At 37.1% G+C, this 17,561-nt stretch overlaps 2 protein-coding genes across 4 annotated transcripts; both read left to right on the top strand.

Annotated features, from left to right (window-relative positions):
• The first annotated feature begins 145 nt into the window (after nt 1-145).
• Nucleotides 146-6,182, top strand: LOC117617061 (leucine carboxyl methyltransferase 1 homolog). 3 transcript variants are annotated; one of them, XM_034346307.1, is made up of 12 exons: nt 146-303; nt 587-675; nt 789-979; nt 1,275-1,356; nt 1,645-1,747; nt 2,173-2,293; nt 2,454-2,501; nt 3,486-3,569; nt 3,964-4,028; nt 4,952-5,003; nt 5,394-5,432; nt 5,694-6,182. In XM_034346307.1, the coding sequence occupies exons 1-12, from the start codon at nt 224-226 to the stop codon at nt 5,793-5,795; spliced, it is 1,056 nt and encodes a 351-aa protein (XP_034202198.1). In that variant the 5' UTR covers nt 146-223; the 3' UTR covers nt 5,796-6,182. The 3 variants fall into 3 exon arrangements, with proteins under 3 accessions (XP_034202198.1, XP_034202199.1, XP_034202200.1); XM_034346309.1 differs by having other exon boundaries at nt 149-303; nt 1,645-1,734; nt 2,196-2,293; XM_034346308.1 differs by lacking the exon at nt 4,952-5,003.
• A 5,426-nt stretch (nt 6,183-11,608) lies between these two features.
• Nucleotides 11,609-17,137, top strand: LOC117617060 (nitrate regulatory gene2 protein-like). The gene is made up of 4 exons (XM_034346306.1): nt 11,609-13,234; nt 13,472-13,656; nt 14,719-14,942; nt 16,080-17,137. The coding sequence occupies exons 1-4, from the start codon at nt 11,827-11,829 to the stop codon at nt 16,867-16,869; spliced, it is 2,607 nt and encodes an 868-aa protein (XP_034202197.1). The 5' UTR covers nt 11,609-11,826; the 3' UTR covers nt 16,870-17,137.
• Nucleotides 17,138-17,561: the final 424 nt, after the last annotated feature.

The following is a 17,561-nucleotide window of genomic DNA, read 5'->3' on the forward strand; positions in this document are numbered from 1 at the left end:
AAATCAGCTGCGGTTAGGTCCATTCTATAATATCCTAACAGCCACTTGGAGCTCGCCATGTGTAAGAGATATTTTTTTATATTTTTTTCTTTTTCTGAAGTTTTTTTTTTTTGTTGTCAAATTTCTTTTTCTGAAGTTAGGTTGCGTTGCATTGTCGAAGAAAATATACAGAGAAAGGCAAAAGACAGAAGCAGGAAAAAGAAAAACTTGAAATCTCGTAACGATGGCGAAGCCAGTGTCTGATTCACACAGCAACAGAGAAGCAGTTCAAGCAACAAACGACGACGCCTCGGCCAGCAAACTGTGCGTGCCCTTAACCTTTCCACTTTCAGCTCATTTTTAATTAAGCCTGATATATTTGTAGTTTTGCATAATTGCCTACAAATTTGCATTGTTCAACCGCAAATTACTATTTTGTTCTGGTTGAATTGCATATGCGGTTTTTTTTCCATAGGTTCTGTTTGGTTTGCTAGAAAATGAAAGAAAGGAGAGAGGATATTTGAATTTTAGATGAAGGGTGACAATGTTGGTTGCTTAGTTTTGCATTTGATGCATAATGCTAACTTTGAACTGTATTGTTAAAAAGGTCCTGCGTGAAGAAAGGGTACATGAAAGACGATTATGTCCATTTGTTTGTAAGAAGACCTGTGAGAAGATCTCCGATTATTAACCGTGGTATGTTTTAGTTGCTCAATCAAAGATAAGAGTTGAAAGCTCATGATGTTGTTAACTTTTTTCACAAGTAATGAGTGTTAATCTATTTTCTTTATTGTTTTTGCATAATCGAGGTTACTTTGCTCGTTGGGCTGCTCTTCGCAAGCTCCTGAATCAGTTTCTTGATACTGAAAAAATTGGGGGTGAAAAGGGTCATTTGAAGAAGCAGGTTTTATCACTTGGAGCTGGCTTTGATACAACATATTTTCAGCTGCAGGATGAGGGGAAAGCACCCCATTTATATGTGGAGCTGGATTTTAAGGAGGTTCGAATTGTGAAACATTCATTACTATCTCATTGGTTCTGTTGCCAGCACACTGACTTTTGTATGTGGATTCTGACCAACTTAGGTTAGAAGTTAGAACTTTAAGGAGTGAATAGTGTGTTGATGAACTCATGCTAACCCACCCTGTCCTGTCAGACCAAGTGTTGATTTTCTGCTTTGAATTAATTAGAATTTTAAGTTATCTAATGTGGACAAATGTTGTCTTCCATTCTTTTGCGTGTACTTGCATCTATATTGGACAAGAAAGTAAAGTTATGTGGTCTTTGTTTGTCAGGTAACTAGTAAGAAGACCACACTTATTGAAACCTGCAGTCATTTGAGGGACAAAATTAGTGCAACAGCTTCAATCTCTCGAGGTACCTACTCTAGTGTTGCTGATGTTATAAATCTATGGTTGAATCCCTTCTATTGACTACATGTGTCTTTGGAGTGTCGTCTTTGATGTGTTATGTCACTATATGAATAGCACAGAGCTGTAATCTTCACTGATGTGCTTGTAAAAATTCCTTGGATGATTCCCCTTTGTCTTGTGGTTGAAAACTTTGATTCAGATCTTTAAGATTGTCAAGTTACTTATCTTATATACACAATTGAAATATACAAACTGTTCTTGGTACCCCCATTATAGAATTTTTACTTTGCAGAGAAAGGAGAAGTGCTTAGTGACCACTATAAGCTACTCCCCATAGATTTGCGCAACATACAAGAATTAGATGATGTTATAGCTTTGGCTGGTATGGATCGCAGGTATATGCTTACAGTCAATTTTCTTCCTTTGTTGTTTATTTAGATCTCATTGCCGTACTTTGAACACTTAGTTTTGGGTCATTGGTGTCTTCTTTTATGGCTTTCCAGATACTTCCATTTTAAAGAATAGCTACGGACTATGGTAGCTTCCTTAAAAGATTGTGATGCTTTTATTATTAGTCATATTGTATTTTCCATACTAGTTCAGTATCCATTTTGGTGTTCACATGCCAAAAATACTTTACTACACTTTTAAGATAGCTTAATTTTATCGACAAGATTGTTAGTTGCTGCAGTTAAAATAAATAGAATACCAGTGGATTCTTATTAATAATAATAAAAGACTGCCCTTATTGATGGAAATTTGTCATTGATATTTGTCTTGAGATAGTGATTAAATTGATTTATTCTAATATTGTTATCAGCCTTCCAACTTTTATAATTGCAGAATGCGTTTTGATATACTTGGATCCAGATTCAAGTCGTGCCATAGTTGGCTGGACATCAAAAGCATTTTCAACGGCAATATTTTTCTTATATGAGCAGGTTACAGGCCTCTTCAAACTTAAGAAGCCTTTTTGGTGTTTGTGTGTGACAATTTTCAATCTGATATTCCTTTCTTCTTTGATTTGTGATACTGACGAGTACTTTAAAGTGGTGGTTTTATATGTGTTTCTTACATATATGGTTGGTGGTGGTTCAACAGATTCATCCAGATGATGCTTTTGGGCAGCAGATGATTAGAAACTTGGAGGTCTGCTTACTTCTTTTTACTTTCTTCCGAACTCTTTTTTTTTTTATTAAATAATTCCGTACTTACTTTTAAAATGCAGCAGTCAATTCAATTGATCCCTTACAGATCTTCCCCTTCTTATTATTTTCAGTTTTCAATTCATTAGTCATAGATAAAGATGTAATATATATATAAAAATATCTAAAGGACCAGCCTTAGGATATGCGAAGATCATCTTATCAAATTATTGTAAAATGTGCCTAAACCTATATTTTCAAAATTCAAGTTTTGTGATAATCATGAGAAAATTTTGTTCCATTTCTCAGCCTTTGCCTGAGAACAGTGAATTCACTTATTACATTGCTGCCTGTCCTCAAAAATCTGCACTCCTGTTTAGCTCTGAGTGGAGTGTTTTGGGTTATTTGCTTTTGAGTGAAGTGTTTGGGTTATTTTCTTTGACTGGAACTGGTTGGGTTATTCCTAAGATTGTTCGGGATGTTTTACTGGGCATCAGAACCACAGTATTATTTAGAAGGCGATGTCGTTGTGTCTTATATGGGCACAAAAGGAATAATAGGACATTTGAGGACAGTTAAAAGTTGGTTTCCTATAACCAAAAAAGAAAAGATGGTTCCTCTCTTTTTCCAGCTGGCAGTGACTATTGTTTTTCTACTAGCTCCTTTAGAGGATTCTATGTTCCTCTAGATTATAGACACTAGTCTGTTTGTGTGGTGTTCCTTTTGTGTACTGGATGTAGAGTGAGAGTGCATTCACTACAATATCTTGTTATAGAAAAATATAAATAGATAAATTAATTAAAGTACATACTTATTCTTTCAATAATGTAACACAAGCCTACCTTGTTGGTCAGGAATAATTGTCACTGCTTCTTATTCATGCTTTTATCCCTTTATTCCTTTAGGTGAAACTATGTTGCCCAACACCATCTCATGTTTTCTGGAATAAAGATTGATATGCATATGCTGTGGTTAATGTTTGTTTCAGAGTCGAGGCTGTGCACTCTTGGGCATACATGATACACCGACATTACAGGCAAAGGAAAATCTTTTTCTTGACCAAGGATGGCAGGTAGAAGTAACAAATTATAATTAGTATCTTTTAGCAATAAACTTTGTACTCTCTTGGGTATTGTTACATAACAGAATGTACAACAGCCAAATGATGAGAAAGAAGTCATCTACCCCTAACTAAAGCCTAGAAGGCAGGACATAGATGCGTATGTAAGCATAAAAAAATGACAATTTTATAATGCTCTGGAAATTTTGTTGGCTGAAAACGTTCAAGCTGTAGGCCCTAGTATATTGAAACTTTTGTACCTTTCTAAATCAAGTCCTTTGTGTCATGTTTCGGGTTTCTTTTATTTGCGTCCTTTTGAATGTTGTTTATATTTCACTGAATTAATCTTCATCCATTATTAATTTTATTTTAATAATGTTGTGATTTTGAATGTGTGGGGTTTCAGAGGGCTGTTGCCTGGGACATGCTAAAAGTATATAGTAATTTTGTTGAAGCTCAAGAAAGACGCAGGTATGTCCAATTTATATATGCAAAACTATAAGTCGTTTGGTCATATTTTGCAATAACATGCTCACTTTTTCTTTTTTCTTCTTTTTTTTGGGGGGGGTGGGTGGTGGTGTAGGGGAACCCAAAATACACCCAATTAACAGAATACAGCTAGACATACAGATCCTACAAGAAAAGACAAAATTCACTTTTTCAATTACCAATACATGTTTATTGTCATTCCTTCCCATCACATAACTTTTACCAGAAAACTTTGCTTGGTATTTATCTTATTCTTCTCCATATTTTAATGTCTTTAAGTACGACAAATATGTGAAACTCTGTCTTTCAGAATTGTTTGATAGTCATTTTATCCTGCTTGAATCTTGGAGTTCAGTTTCAATTAAAATTGTTAACCACCTGCTTGAAACAGCTTTCTATGGTCCAAGTTAACCATGCAGTTTTAATACAATATGTCATACAGCAGATTGGACTCAAATTTCAACTGGACTAACTTAACTTGCCAATTTATCTGCTTAGACATGCCAGATCCTAGAGTATAGTATGTCATTAAATATCCTGTTCTATCCTTTTGGGAGGAGATAATAATTTTAACATATTGAGTGTATTCCTACGAACAAAAACTCATGTTTGGTTTCAGATAAAGGTTAGAAAAGGGGTGGATGGCTGCCTTTTTAGATTCTTACTTTACAGAACATGAAAACTCACTGGACCCTTTTCTGGAAGCCTTTTTCCCTGATTTTAGTCTTTTTGTTGTTGTTGTTTTAAAATTCCCTTGGGTTTGTATGGTTGTATTAAGATACTTTGGTTGTGATAATGTGGTACCACCTCTGCCCATGCTTTTGCTCCTTTTATCAACTTTTAATCAGCTAACTTGTAATTGATATTCTTGGGAAGATTCTCATATGTAATGTCTTCTTGTTTAGGATTGAACGGTTGGAATTGTTTGATGAATTTGAAGAATGGTATATGATGCAGGCAAGTCAACTTCTCATTTCTGTTGTAAAATAACACAGTATGCTAAATATTTTTGGTAAAAGTAATTTGACATGGGTTAGTTAGATTGGTCTCCTCCCTGAGTGTGTTTGTGCCTTGTGTGCTTGCACATGTGAGCTTCCACATGTAAGGCACATGAGTCATGGGACCGCAGTGAGTCCAGTGACTTAACGTGTGTAGGGCCAGAAGCAACCATGGCTCCTGTTTCTGGGAGGCTGGATGATGTCACCCATACTACCATACTGGAAAATGCTGATATATGCTTAGGAATCATCCCCATCTCTCTCCTTTATTTGGGAGGCGGTGAAGGATTTATTATCAAATGTTCATCAATTTTTCTCTAAACTTTTGTCCCGAACTGCTGATTTTCAGGAGCACTACTGTGTGGCTTATGCAATCAATGATGCCATGGTATGTCCACATATGACTGAAAGCCTGGAATATGCATCTGCAATTCTTCACTTATACGCTTTTTACAGTTTTCTTTTTTGTTTTTTCATAATTATACTGTCATGTGATAGGGAGCCAAATACTTGATAAATCTTTTTTGAATATGAACAAAACTTGGAACCCAAATTCACATATGACCCACTTGATGGCGTACAAAAAATTAGCTTTTGGTAAACACTTTAGAGTTTTAACCTTCCACTTTTATTTCTTCTCATCATTCAGGGTCTGTTTGAGGATTTTGGTTTTCCTAACAACCAGCAGAAGCAGCAGCAGCGCATGCAGAACGTGCCCAACCCCTCATCCTCATCATCCTCATCATATTAGACCAATCCACTATGCTGTTGCCAAGTTTGGTTAAACAATGTATCAGATAAGCTCATCTGACTGTGCATGCCAACCCTACTGCCGGGGGTGTTTTGTCAGGTAAACAAAGGATCTCTCAACTGCTGTAGTCTTGGCCCTGGTTTTCAAAAAGATGATAATATCACCATCTATCTCTATCTGTGTATTGTTTTGACTCAAAGAAATGGATCTTTTTTTTCTTTTGGGTCTGAAAAGAAAATGGATCCTTTCTTCCTTTTCGTGCTAGCTGTTTGGCAAAGAAAAACTTGGTGGGTCCACCAAAGCACCAAAAGCATGTAATCTTATTGGCTTTGTGGGGCCAACGCCATGTGGTGAGCAAATATACGTATGCATGGTTTGGTTCTTTCCTATTCTTTTCGCTTATCTTCTTTTGCTCGCCCATTTACCTATTGTTTTCTTCTTTCTTGGATGGCCATCATGCATTTGATTTGCGTCACATATTCCTGTGGAAGTTTCTGTAATTTTTTTTTTTTTTTTTTAAATCTGGTTTTGAAACTTTTACCCAAAAAAAATTTCTGGTTTCGAAACGTGATGTTTGGGTCAGTATTGTTACAAGACTTGGTTGATTTGACCAGAAGTCCAGACTCAGAAAATTTACTGTTTCCGACTTCCAGTAGTAAAAGGAAAATTATTATATTTATTTATGTCCCAAAAGTTCTATATAAAGGGCAAAAAGACAGAATATAGCCCCGATACATGATTTTCGAAACAAAGTTGAATAAAATAATCTGGACAATTTCCTTATCTATGCGTGTTGCCGTTGCACATAAGTTTTGCTAATTTGCTAGGGTTACTAAACCCTAATTTGCTCTGGAGTGATGTTCCTCTTACTCTTTTTTGATAAAAGTGGTATCGTTAAGAGTAGAAAATCAAACAAACGCCTTTGATTGCCTTTGATTGTAGGTTAACTACTTAAGCTATATACCCTTAGTGCAGATTTTCCTAATACCAATTTTAGCTTTATGCACTTGATGTCATATATTTTATTTTTAAGTGCAATTACCATATACACCTTTCTACTCCCCTATATTAGTAAATGTACCCTATAATGTAACCTATAAATTGGACATGTAGCCGAACGAACCCAATTGTTTACAGTATCTTGGCATTGTCAATTTAAACCCTCTCACATTTTATTCTTCTTTATTAAAAGAATATATATATATATATATATATATATATATATAGTCGCCTTCTATTGAGAGATCTCTAAAATAACTTATTTGAGGGACACCTTTTAGGGTCTCTTACAAAAAAAAATTCAACGATTCAAACCATCTATTTTTTAAGTCTACATTCATAGATCATCTTTGTAAAAAATTAGAGAAATCAAAAACTGTTTCGACATCCAATTGTGTCTTGCAAAAGTAATGAATACGGTGTTTTACGAAAGTACTAAAATTTCAATAATTCAATTGAGTAGTCAAATGATATCGGATTCAAGTGATTTTTTGTATAAGTGATCTTTGAATGAATATATACAAAACAGGCGGTCTGGATTAGTGAAATACAATACAGAGTGGGATTTACAAGGGTGTCCCTCAAATAAGCTTATTTGAGAGATTCCTCAATGTAAGCTCTCTCTCTCTCTCTCTCTCTCTCTCTCTCTCTCTCTCTCTATATATATATATATTTTTTATTTATTTATTTATTTATTTGAGGGACACCCATTAGGGTCCCTTACGAAAAAAATTTCAATGATCCAAAACATTTATTTTTCACATCCTCATTCATAGATCATCCTTGCAAAAATTCATGCAAATTAAAATCTTTAAGGCATCTGATTGAGACTAACAAAATCAATGAACATGGTGCTTCAAGAAAGTACCTAAATTTCGATAATTTAATTGAGTAGTCAAATGATATCGGATTTAAGTGATTTTTTGTAGAAATGATCTTTGAATGAATATCTACAAAATAGACAATTTGATTAGTGAAATACAATATAAAATGGACCCTACAAAAATATCCCTCAAATAAATTTATTTGAAAAATCTCTCAACAAAAACTCTCTGTATTTATATATATATTCATAAATTATGCTTTCTATCCTACAGGAGTAAGTAAAAGGAGTAATCCCATTTTTCTTGGTTCATTTTCATTATGGCCCCACTGCCTTAAAAAGTTGGGAAAAAATAAAAGCGGGGTGAATTTGAATTTGATAATCTAATGTGATGTGGAAAAGTAGAGTTACATAGGAATACAGAAAGATCCCACTTTCTTTAGCAAATTGCATCGTTTATTTGGATTGGAGCCCCCTGTATCGCTCCTTTCCATTCTACTTTTCTGCCTCAACCTTCGGGGATATTTATAAATTGTCACACCCAAATTTAGGGCAGTCTTTTTATGTCGTTTTCTTTTTTCTTTTTTCTTTTTTCTTTTTTTTAATAAAGGGGCAATTATTTATTGTTATTTTATTGCAGCTTGCAATCTTTGAAGTCATGGTTTTGGCCTTTGTTTATAGTTTGGGGTTCTTTCTGTCACCAACTGTTATAAAAAAGTCTGAGAAGATCTGTTAGGATTTCGTACTTGGTTTCTGTTTATAACTTGAAAAAGCATGCAGCTAGACTGCTTGGCGTGTGGATCAAATGTTGAAACCTTGAAGCTAAGGGGCTTGGAGTGTTCACAGGTTTTAGTTTTTAGCCGTAAGAATAGTTTCAGCACAAGAGGTTCGACTTTTCTTTATTCTCATGTGATGTCATGTCATGTGTTCTTTTGTTCATATAAAAATGAAATTTCATTAATTTAAGCCGAGATGCAACAGGGAAGGTGAATAAACAAACATCCATGGAAAGCTAACATGATCATAAACAAACAAAAATACAAGAGAAATACACAAGTCAAATAAATCCGAACAATCTATCGCTCTTAATAATGGTCTTGATTCGCAAGGAGCTTATCACTCAAGCAGTTAAGAGCATTCACAGTCTGACACAATTTGGCAGGAGGCGTTTGTAAATTTCGTGGTAGGTCCTTAACATTTCAGATTAGAATAAACTTTTCAGATTTTCAACAAATAAACGAAAATAATAAAGATGAAGAATATCTTGAAAGGAACATACCTGCAATGTTAAGAAGAATCAGATACTCACTCACCTCAAAACCCAGAATATGAGTATTCCAGTGACTGGTTTCAAGCTTTCGACATGGCCTTAGCCTACCTTTTCCTCTTTCTTTCTTTTTTATTTTTGAATTTTTAATAATAATTATTGTACTGATACAATGTGGGGCAGAAAAACCAAAAGAAAACCTTTCACACCGTTAAGTTTCAAATTTAACAGCAAAGGGTCTAGATCCAAACACACTTTTCTCATCAAAAATTGTTCTGAAGGGAAAAAAAAAAAAAAAAAAAAAAAGGTGATGGTTGGGTCCAGTGATGCCATGGGAATACAAAGTTAGGAGAAAAAACAGTCACTTTAACCATTTTCAATCTCTCTATCTCTTTTCCTTTCACACAGTCAAGTCTCCCACTCATCTCTATATCCTTCACTTTTGTCTAAAAGGCTCCACTTATTGGGGAATATCTATGTATGCATATGCTTCTCTGCCATTTTGATGCTTTGCAATTTGCAATATTTCTTTGAAAAGAGCATGATACAATGAGTGCATGACCACCATAGTGAATGTGAGGCCCCACAAAAAAATTATAAAAAAAATGAGTAAAACCCAAGAATTGGAAAATGATGAAATGAATGACCAAAACTAGAACATGATGATTGAAATTTCAAGTGCACCTAACCAATTAATTGGTTCAATAATTTACAATGAGTGGTAGCTTCTCCCTTCAAGATTCATCATCCTCTCTGTAGTTGCCAAGAACTGTGTAATTTTTGTCCCATTGTTCATGCTTATAATTGCTAGTTAGTAAGAAAAAAGAAAAACTAAGATTAAAATATGAATGTGATGGTTTGGGCATTTCTATCCTCATGTAATATTTGGATTCAACGTGTCAGTATTGATTTTGAAATTGGGATGGAACAAAAGTCAAACTTGTAAATCCAGCTGAAAAGTTCAGACATTTTTTTAAGAATTCGTAGACAAGACCTATTTCAGATATTTGCTTTGGAACAATATAAATTTATTTATATTTATTAAAAGGTAAATAATGGTAAAATATTTAAAATACTAAAAAATACTATTGATTAATGCAAAACTTGAATTGGACTTATTAGCATTGATTTTGAAATTGGATGGGAGAGAAACTCTCATGCAATGGGATAGCACTTTGCTATCCCCGATTAATAACTTAATGACACGTAAGATAACTTTTTCACGTGTCATTATTTTTTAATTTAAGATAACAAAACAGTAAGTAAATTTTTTTAATTAGGTTGGAACACAAGTCAAACTTGTAAATCCACTTGACAAATTCAGACATCTTTTCAAGAATTTATGGAGAAGACCTATTTCAGATATTTGCTTCAAAATAATGTAGATTAATTCATATTTAGCAAGACAAACTTGATATTGATTTATATAAAGGGTGTTGTATAATTTTTAAATAAATTTTATATTTAACGAATATGAGTTAAGTTTGTTGATCAGGATAATGTATCCATTCATTACACATGACCCTTTTTAGTAAATTGGAGTAACAATATAGCTTGTATTTAAAAACAAATTTCAAACTCTCATAATAGAACATGGGAAAATAGCTTTAAGTCGAGCATATATTAAAGGTTGAAGAAACTTTGTCATTTAGTGAAGAAAAAATGCAAGAGTACATAAATTAATTAGCAACGAAATTCCAACACCAAGCCAACCAGGCACAGCCTAGTAGTGACTCAGTTGGACCTTAAAATCAACTAAATGGGCCCACACAATTTTGGCGAAGATCCACCCTGTCTTCACCTTCACCTTCCAACCCCCAAGCCTCGAGGACTCAATAAAAGCACCAAAAGCCAACCTTCTGCAAACACTAATTAAAGTAATCAACATTAACTAAACAAACATTACCATAATTAATTATAATTAAAAATCAACTTCCCCATCTTTACATTGTAATTAAACTTTTAATTTTGATCATATATGCAATCAAGAATTCATCTAATAAATAATCAAGGCCGTTCCATTTCGGATAATTCTGATTTGGCCTTTTGTTTTAGTAATTTTTCACGAATACAAAATATGGAAAAAATTGGTCACATGTCACTCTCAATTTTCCTTGATGTAAAGGGCAGAGAAAGATTATAGTAAAAGTATTAGGGATTTTGGCTCCTTCTAATAACTTCTAGTAGATAAAAGTAGGTTGTTCGATTAGTTTTGACATTAAATCCTTACGTGAAAAAATATGTATTGACCATGCCGAGTTTTACTTCATAGGCTTTTAACTATTTAATCTCACCCTAGTGTTTAAACCCTAAATATCCAATTAAGAAGTTTTACTTCAATAATTCAAATATAAAGTTTAACCAAACAATGTGTTCCATTATCTATATTTACCAACCCAACTTACTCTTTTGTAATAGAAAAAACCCACTTACTCCTTCCATATAAAAGAAAATTTGTCACTAACAACAGCAAAGAATTCATGATTTAATTAATTATATTGATTGAAAGGATTATACAATTTGCAATTGCAATTGCATGACTAATCCGACAAAGAAACATTTTTGAATAGATTTATTTGCCAACCTTTTGTTTACTAACCACCACTTTCTGTTTTGTAAAAATAGAAAATTCACTTTACTCTTTTCCTAAAAATATTAAAAATAAAAAAATAAAAAACCCACTAAGTTGTCCCCTGTTGGCAACAGACAACAGTCCAAGGCTTAACAACTATAACTTCTTCTCCTTTCAGTGTCTCAGCATCGCTCTCTCACCCTCTCTCTGTCTCTGTCTCTCACTCTTCCTAATTCACACCCACAAACACAAGAGCTCAAACCAGTGGTTTCCACCACTTGGGTTTTGCTTCCCTTCTCATTCTGGTTATCTCAAATATTTAAATTTTAGAAATTTATTTTTATTATTATTATAAGCAGTGTCGTAAATTATGGGCTGCACGGCGTCGAAATTGGACAACGAGGACACGGTGAGGCGGTGCAAGGAGCGGCGCCGCCTCATGAAAGACGCCGTCTACGCTCGCCACCACTTGGCCGCCGCCCACGCCGACTACTGTCGCTCCCTCCGCCTCACCGGCGCCGCCCTCGTCTCCTTCTCCGCCTTCGAGCCCCTCGACATCTCCCACCAAACCCCCGCCGTCTTCCTCCACCACCATCCCTCTCCCCCTCCAACCAATCCCCTACCTCCACGTGTCCCCCCCTCCCCCGCGCCCTCCTCCCTCCACCCTCCACCTCCGCCACCCCCTCTCTCTCCCACCATCAACAGCTCCAACCTCCCACACATTCTCTCCGCTTCTTCCCGCTCCTCCTCCACCGCCACGCGCCAACAGCGTCGGCGCCGTCCGTCGGGGCCGAAGCTCCCTCACATACTGTCGGAATCGAGCCTTGCTTCTTCCCCGCGAAGCCCGAAATCAACTTTCAATAATCCCTTTGGGTTTCCATCGGCTTTTCAAGCGGACTCGACATACTCGAGCACGCCCTCGCAGGCCTCGTCCATGTGGAACTGGGAAAATTTCTACCCTCCTTCGCCTCCAGACTCTGAGTTCTTCGAGCGCAAAAAAGCACAATCCCAATCCCACCAATCTAATCACCAACAACAATCCCCCGACCCAGAAGATTTCGACGACGACAATACAGAGACAGAGGCCGAAGAAGCCGACCCCGAGACCGAAACCGAGAGATCGGAGTACGATTTCTTCCTCAACCACCAAAACCCGAAAGCTCAGAACACCCATCACCAGAAAAGGCACGAGTATGCTCAATCTGAGCAGTATGCTCGGTCCGAGAAGTATGCTCCGTCCGGGAAGTATGCTCAATCTGAGCAGTATGCTCGGTCTGAGAACTATGCTCCGTCCGAGAAGTATGCTCCGTCCGAGAAGTATGCTCAATCGGAGAAGTATGCTCAATCTGAGAGAGAGGAGGTGCAGTGCAGTGAGTGGGGCGACCATGACCACGACCATTACAGCACGACGAGCTCGTCGTCGGACCATGAAGGGGATGACGAGCGGGAGTCGAGATCCGAGATGGGTACCCGGTCGAATTTCGAGTCGGTGTCGGTTCGGGCGGAATCGGTGGCCGGTACAGGTACTTTTCCGGCGGCTCAGGCAATGCCCAGGTTTGCGCCGAGTACGAGCAAGTCGGAGAGGTCGGAGGGGGGGAGTACTTATAGGAGCAGTGAGATCTCGAATATGAAGATGGTGGTGAGGCACAAGGATTTGAAGGAGATTGTGGAGGCCATTAAAGAGAATTTCGACAAGGCTGCCATGGCTGGAGACCAGGTTTCAGAGATGCTCGAGACCAGCAGGGCCCAGCTTGATCGGAGCTTCAGGCAGCTCAAGAGTATGTGCTGTGTGTTTGGTTGCAGAGAAAATTTGTGGGAAGAAAAAGAAATCAAATATTTTGGGATGGGATCATAATTCAAACGATTTACACCCAGCTGGAAACTGGGTTCTGTTCCTTAAATTCTATTTTTATCGAATTACATTGAAATTTTTGAATCTTTGGGGTTGATTAAATTTGGGTTTTGAATTTCGTTTCAATAGTAATTAACTCTGATTCTGTTATTGTATTTTACAGAGACAGTGTATCACTCCAATAGTGTGCTGAGCACCTTGAGCTCCAGTTGGACTTCAAAACCTCCGCTGGCGGTGAAGTACCGGCTCGATGCCGGTTCGCTGGTCGACACCGGCGGTTCGAAGAGCCTCTGCTCCACTTTCGAACGCCTTTTGGCTTGGGAGAAGAAGCTCTATGAGGAAGTCAAGGTACAATTTTTTTATAAAAAAAATTCGAACAAATTGTAATTTTTATTATTTTATTTGGTTTTTTTCATGAAAAATAATAATTTTTGTAGTTAAATAAATCTGGTTTTTTGTTTTTTGGGGAAAGAAGTTAAATAAATCTAGTTAGGCTTTTAAGTTTAGGACAAAAAAGGGTACCCATGAGTGACAGTGTTTGTTGATGCTCTGATGATCCACCGCAGTTTTTGACTATAACGTCAAAAGCGCGAAATGACGAAACTGCCCATGGTCGGTGCTGTTCACAAAATAAACTGGCCTTTTTCCGGGTGTATCTTTTTGTATATAGTTGTGATTTGGATGGTCGTCTTTGCCCCCAATGGTGGCATCGGTCGCTGTAATGAAGGCCTTTTTCAATGCTGGTCAAAATGACTCATATACCCTTTGACAGCCTGTGAAATTGGACCGACCTTATCTTAGTAGTAGGCTCCTAGACTCTATGGTAAAGTGGATGCATTTTGTAGAACCTAGAGGCAAAATCTACTCCATTATTATTGGTTGGAAAATTTTGACATCTTAACAGATAAGGCTTCATATTCTTAGGAATGTTTGTATATAATATTTTCGTTGCCTTTGCAATCTCATAAATTTTACCAATTCTTTTTTGCTTTTTGCCTCTTTCCACCCGCAACATAAATGCCAAAGATAAGAACACCTTTTTGCTAGAAAAAGGGTTTTCATGGGAGAAAATATGCATCCTCTGTCATTCTCTTGTTCAAAATTTATTCAACTTTTGTTTATATGGATGTACTTTTTCTTTTTGGTACATTTAAATTTGGTGCACTTTTAATATTCATGCCTACTGTGGAAACATTTGAATACAGCAATAGAAGGGAATAATGTGTCCTAGTTGTGCTACTGTGGAAACATAGTAATTTCTAGAGTGGCATCAATGATTGGCTTGAGGGTCATTTGCCCAATTTTGGGTGGATTGAGAAAATAAGTTTCTGCTGTTGTATTTATGTGGAGACCATATGGTTTCAAATTTAGCAAGTGCTGATGCAGGCAACAAATTGTTATGAATTTTAGGCTAGAGAAGGTGTCAAGATTGAGCATGAGAAGAAGTTGTCTGCGCTGCAACATCAGGAGTACAAGGGGGAGGACGAAACCAAGGTAGACAAGACCAAGGCTTCGATAAAGAGGCTGCAATCACTAATTATTGTCACATCTCAGGCTGTCTCAACGACCTCCACCGCCATCGTTGATCTTAGAGACTCTGATCTTGTGCCTCAGCTTGTTGAACTGTGCCATGGGTAAGTCTCATCTCTTTTGATTAGCTACTGTAGAAAAGATGATAGTAAGATTATTTGTTCTTCTGCACAAACCATGACACATAATGGCTGTGCACAAATCAGCTTTGGCATAAAAATACAGATTGAACATGACATATCAACAACACTTCTTAGTTGGTGTAGACATATATCTGAGATATTGGGTTGGTGTATATCTGAGATATTGGGTTGGTGTACTTAATTTAGGATATTAGATATTCTCCCACGTGGAAAGTGTGACTGGCCTTTTGACTTGGTAGTTGAAAGCATTATGAGTCACCGCTCTGCCATATGCCACTTGCTTCTTCCCCTCTGGAACTGCATGGGCCTTGTTTTGTTGTCCTGGACTGTCACCTCTTAAAACTAGACGTGGCCCCAAAACTTCGTCTCCGGTGGTTATGTTTGCTCATATCTGCAGACCTTTTTTATAGCAGTTATTGTAGGCGGAGTTAGGTAGATTGGACTTAACTATGATATGATCATATGACCCACCACTGTATGTTTCCGGATCCATTTGTAGCTGTGATTATTCACTAAGTCAAGAACATTATTATTTTTTTGAATCTTTAATTGCAAGTTAATTGGGGTCATTATGATAAATCGACAATGTAAGCATCATCATGTTTGTGGGATCAATCTTGAGTGGCATAGTTCTGGTCAGAAAATAATGATCTATTTGTGTTAGTATCTTGCTAAGGTAAATTACCAAAAGGTCCAACACATATTTGCTTTTCTGACTGAGTGGACATGCTTGTCTCTCTGCAATTTCAGGTTTTGTTTTAAAGCTTACAGGCTAAAATGAGTGAATGAGATGGGGGTAGGTAAACTTTTATGTGTTAGGTGTTTTACAAAAGCTCAAACCTGTATGTAGATTTTTCTTTGTAGTAATGATATTGATTGGAAAGTGGGAGGGGCATGCAGTCTTGGTAAAAAAGTAACAAATGTGGACAAGCTAGGTTACACTTGAGTATTATCTTCCATCAGATATACTTTTGATGGGAGTATTGGCACCATTTTTGGGTAAATTGTCGCCATCAGATATGTGGAACTGTAGAATAAGTAGTTGAATTCTTCCAATGACCCTGTTTTGTCAAAATGTCTTACTTATACTGAATGCAGGTTCATGTACATGTGGAGATCAATGCACCAGTACCATGAAGTCCAAAACGACATTGTACAACAGGTTAGGGGACTTGTGAACCGGTCAGCCAAGGGTGACTCAACATCGGAACTGCACCGACAGGCAACTCGTGACCTTGAATCTGCTGTCTCTGCCTGGCACTCCAGTTTCTGCCGCTTAATAAAGTTCAAACGGGACTTTATCCGGTCTGTTCATGGTTGGTTCAAGCTCACCCTTCAACCCGTAAACAATGACATGACATTTAATGTGCACAGCGAATCTTCTGATGTATATTCCTTCTGTGATGAGTGGAAGCTTGCACTTGAGCGTGTCCCTGACACAGTGGCTTCTGAGGCTATCAAGAGCTTTATCAATGTTGTCCATGTAATCTCTATAAAACAGAGTGAGGAGCTCAAGATAAAAAAACGCACTGAAACTGCATCGAAGGAGCTTGAGAAGAAGGCTTCTTCTCTCCGGAACATTGAAAAGAAGTTCTACCACTCCTACTCCATGGTTGGTATAGGGCTTCCTGACTCGGGGCCTGAAAACAGGCAGGTTTTGGATGCTCGAGACCCGCTTGCTGAGAAGAAATCTGAACTAACAACCTGCCAGAGGCGGGTCGAAGATGAGATGATGAGGCACTCAAAGGCAGTGGAGGTGACAAGAGCCATGACACTAAACAATCTTCAAACAGGCTTACCGGGGGTTTTTCAGGCACTGACCAGTTTTTCTGGCTTATTTACAGAGGCACTTGAGACAGTTTGTACTCGTTCGTACGCTATCAAATAGATGGATGCGTAATTTTGGTGTCTGTTTTTGTGGTAAGTTGGAATTTATTAGAGCTGGGATTTTTTGGCAGTGGGCTCAGATTGTTGGTAGTATTCTTTTGGGGGGTTACAACATGTAAATATATGGAATTTTGTGATTTTGCAATCCTTTGGTTTTTTTTCGGGAGAAAGGAAAATGCCTGTACAGGAAAATGCTTAGATTGTTGTAACCCGAGCTTCGCTGTTTTCAGCATACCAATAAATATACATGCTTAGCCTATTTTGTCTTCCTTTCGTATAGCTTGCCATTACCATTTTTTGAGTAACATACAATTTGAGAAACAACCATGATATGGAGTAATTTTCCAGTGTGACGATGTGGTGTTACAAATATACCTGTATTGTAAGCCATGCATTTACTCGTTATAACTATACTTTAATCTATGATATAACACTATGTGATGGTGTGAGCATATGATATAACACTACGTGATGGTGTGAGCATTCAAAACGTTCAAAACGCTTCTCCATGGCATGAATACATCTTCAGGCATTAGTTATAAAAATAAAATTAAGATGAGATTCAGAAGGCAATTTGGAGTCCGTTGCCAAACTAGGATATGTTGACTAAGCCAGCTGCAGATGAGGATCTACACTGACATTAGCAAGTCCAAACTAGGTCCAGCTAGAGTGTGTTGCTCATTTCAAATCATG

Source organism: Prunus dulcis, chromosome 2 (genome assembly GCF_902201215.1).
Source record: "Prunus dulcis chromosome 2, ALMONDv2, whole genome shotgun sequence".
Lineage (NCBI taxonomy): Eukaryota > Viridiplantae > Streptophyta > Magnoliopsida > Rosales > Rosaceae > Prunus > Prunus dulcis.

Bases quoted from the DNA above. Each gene is read 5' to 3' on its own strand.
- LOC117617061 (XM_034346307.1), top strand. From the start codon at position 224: ATGGCGAAGCCAGTGTCTGATTCACACAGCAACAGAGAAGCAGTTCAA. The intron at 1,357-1,644 runs GTACCTACTCTA...TTTACTTTGCAG, and splicing joins AACAGCTTCAATCTCTCGAG to AGAAAGGAGAAGTGCTTAGT. The intron at 2,502-3,485 runs GTCTGCTTACTT...TGTTTGTTTCAG, and splicing joins AGATGATTAGAAACTTGGAG to AGTCGAGGCTGTGCACTCTT.
- LOC117617060 (XM_034346306.1), top strand. From the start codon at position 11,827: ATGGGCTGCACGGCGTCGAAATTGGACAACGAGGACACGGTGAGGCGG. The intron at 13,657-14,718 runs GTACAATTTTTT...TATGAATTTTAG, and splicing joins AGCTCTATGAGGAAGTCAAG to GCTAGAGAAGGTGTCAAGAT. The intron at 14,943-16,079 runs GTAAGTCTCATC...TACTGAATGCAG, and splicing joins CTTGTTGAACTGTGCCATGG to GTTCATGTACATGTGGAGAT.